The sequence below is a fragment of the Chrysochloris asiatica genome, unplaced genomic scaffold, assembly GCF_000296735.1.
Source record: "Chrysochloris asiatica unplaced genomic scaffold, ChrAsi1.0 scaffold00099, whole genome shotgun sequence".
Taxonomy (NCBI): domain Eukaryota; kingdom Metazoa; phylum Chordata; class Mammalia; order Afrosoricida; family Chrysochloridae; genus Chrysochloris; species Chrysochloris asiatica.
Window position 1 is genome coordinate 11104639 of NW_006408617.1, and position 3205 is coordinate 11107843.

General features: G+C 45.8%; 1 protein-coding gene across 1 annotated transcript in view; it reads right to left on the reverse strand.

The window, feature by feature from the left end:
* LRP2 (low density lipoprotein receptor-related protein 2) overlaps nt 1-3205 on the reverse strand; it is a 191394-nt gene that overhangs the window by 185980 nt on the left and 2209 nt on the right. The window contains exon 3 of the mRNA XM_006867037.1: nt 2839-2997. Coding sequence (XP_006867099.1) covers nt 2839-2997 — 159 coding nt within the window. The remainder of the gene's footprint in view (nt 1-2838; nt 2998-3205) is intronic.

Consider the following 3205-nt stretch of genomic DNA (forward strand, 5'->3'; position numbering starts at 1 on the left):
GCTGTCAAGTCAGTTGTGACCCACAGCAACCCTGTATAGGGTTTCCAAGGAGCAGCTGACCTTGTGGTTCAAAGTGACTTTGCAGTCCACCACATTAACCCACAGTAGTGGGTTGGAACCAACTCGATGGCACTTAACACCTATATATATATAAAGACTAACTATAGTATGCTCATACTTCACTTCCAATTTCTAGTGATTAACAGTTTACAATGGGGTCTCACCAAAAATGTGGTGCTTAAATAAAGGCATCTACAATGTCGTCTTACTTTACTTCATCTGTTAAGTTGTTAAATGTCATTGAGTCAGTTCTGATTCACAGCAAACCTGTATATAAGGTTTTCAAGAAGCAGCTGGTGGGTTTGAACTGCCAACACTGCTGTTAGCAGTCCAATGCTTATTCTAAGGCACCACATCAGGACTCCTCTGGGATCTTCAGGTGACCAGGCTGAAGACACTCTGAATGTGTATGTGTTTTAAAACAGTGAAGGAGAAACACTATAAATGAAGACAGTTTGGAATTCACGTCTTAGAAACCTGAAAAGTGTTTCTGAAAAAATGCCCACAGATGGATTTTTACTTTATATGGTAAAAAAAAATTGCAAAATGCCCCTCAGCTCCCTTTGTAATCACACATAAGGATAGTAACTTAGGGAGCTTGACATTTTAAAAGAGACATAGAAATGACCAGAAAGAGCCACATATAATATGGATTCCCTTGGTTCTGTCATTTTCTAGCAGTATGACCTTGGCAAGTCTCAGATTAATACTTATTCTGTGCCATATCTGCAAAATAGTGAAAGGAGTATCTCCTAGTGTGGGGCTGGATAAGCAATGGACTGTTAACCACAAAGTCAGCAGTTCATACCCACCAGTTGCTCCTCAGAAACCCTAAACAGGGTCGCTATGAGTCAGAACTGACTCAACGGCAACATTACTTCAAAGTGAAATTCACTGCCATCAAGTTGATTCCAACCCATAGCCACCCAACCGAGGCTATAAATTTTTATGGGAGCAGAAAGTCTCATCTTTCTCCTGAGCAGTTGCTGGTGGATTTGAACTGCCACCCTTGCTGTTAGCAGTCCAATGATGTAATTATTATAGAATGGAAGATGGATTAAAACTATCAAGTACGGGTTATTTAGTGATTATACCATCAACCCAGGGAAGAGAACATCAGTTGTGGTTGTTGGGAGACATTCCCAGATGAATATAGCCAAGATTTCCTTTTGCCAGACACTGAAAGGAAGGTACAGTAGTAAAAGCTGTGGCTATATTTAGGACATGAACTATGTACGACCCTAAGAAAGAACACACTCATCTAATATTGTTGAGGGTCTCAGATTAAACCTTCAACAATGGTTGGTGGTGGCTATTTGCCCTGGAGTTGGTTCCAATTTATAGCAACCCTGCATAGGGTTTCCCAGACTGTAAATCTTTACAGAAGTCAAAACTTCATCTTTCTCTGGCAGAGGGGCAGGTAGATTTTAACTGCTTGAGATTAGCAGTCTACTGCCTTAGTGTGGCATTGTGGGTTAATTTGACAAAGTCATTTGAACCTCAAGGTTGGTAGTTCAACCTCACCAGCCGCTCCTCGGAAACCATACAGGGTCACTATGGGTCGGAACCGGCTCGATGGCACTTAACAACAACAATGCTACCAGGACTCCTTTCAAAACAAAAATAATGGTCTCATATTGGTGGGTTTGAACTACTAACCTTGTGGTTAACAGTCCAGTGATAGATGAGTGCATTCTGTCTTGTGTTGCCAACACTGAGAAAAGGTGCTTAAGGAAGAATTGCTAAAGATCTCCTCCTTGCTTCCCATTCCTTTCCAGAGATTTCTGCAAAGCCAATGGGCTTTCCAAACTTCTTCCCAGGAAGTTTGAAATGGGTGCTGTTAGAAGCTGCTGTATAATTACTTACTTGATTCCTTCTAAAGAGCTTAAGCTAAGAATTGAAGCAAGAAAGCAGATTAACCAATTGAATACACGCCACAGCCCATCCACAAGCCTTCCCCTCCCAGCCCCCATACACGGGGACTTAACAGTCCCTACCGGTCAACCCCAATATGCGATCTAGGGGACATCAATTTATTGCTTTGCCTAATCCTGCAACAATAGGGGTTTCATTTTCATTGTAGGGCAATTAAGTTGTCCGACGGGAAGGACGGAGCCGAGGGCAGCAAGAGAAGAAAGGGGGGGACTCTCCTATCCTCACAGACAGATTAGTACCGTGGCGGCTGCAGCGTCCGCTCTGTCTGTCTAGTGGTGGGTCACACGCAGCTCCAGGCTGCTACCTAGCAACGCAAAGCTAGAGAGGGAGCTCGCCGCTTCCCTAGCCTCCTCTTCACCCTTTCCATTCATCCAAGCTCACGCGAGCTAGCGCTCTCTCGCACCCTCCCTCTCTCTCACCTCTCTAAACTTGCTCTAGAGTTCCCTCCGTCTCCCTTTCTCTCTCCAAATTCGCTCGCATTCTCTGCAAACTCGCTTTCTCTCCACCTCCTTCTCTCCCATTTCCTCTCTACTAGCTTCTCTTTCCCTCCCTCCTCTTCCCCTTACTATTTTTTTTCTCCACTTCTTCCCACTCTCTCCTTCGTCTCTCCAACAATCTAAGAGTTTAATGCACCTCAGAGCAGCATTTGAGCCCTTAAAACTGGCTGCGCAGACCGACCCCATTCATCAACCGAAAAACCCCAACTCCCGGCCTAGAAAGGAAAATCCTTCAAGGAAATCCTCTAGTGTTTCAACCGCTCTCTCAGCCAATCCCATCTCCGGGATTTATCTCGATTCGTAAATGATCTGCATCACGGGATGCAGTCTCTGGGGGGATCACAACCGATCCAAGTTTCCTTGGTGATGGGGGTGGGGCGGTCGAAGGGGTTGTCCAAGCCGTTGACTCTGGACGCGGGAAGAGAAGGACGCGCGAAGGGATCTCCCCAGCGCGGCGTTGCAGGTGGAAAGTTGCGCACAGAGCAGCGCAGAGGACCGCTCAACGCTGCTGAGAATAAAATCCATGGGACAAGCAGGTTGAGGACTCGCAGGGGAGAACCTCATTTTCCGAAGGTTTAAAAAAAGTGCTTTCCAGAAGGATCTGGAAACACCTCCAATTGGAACAAAGACAGGGGGGTCTCCGTGGGGTGTGATGTCACCGAAAGTTGCGGGACTGCTTTCTCAAATTTGCGACTGCCCTGTTGCGGGGGGGG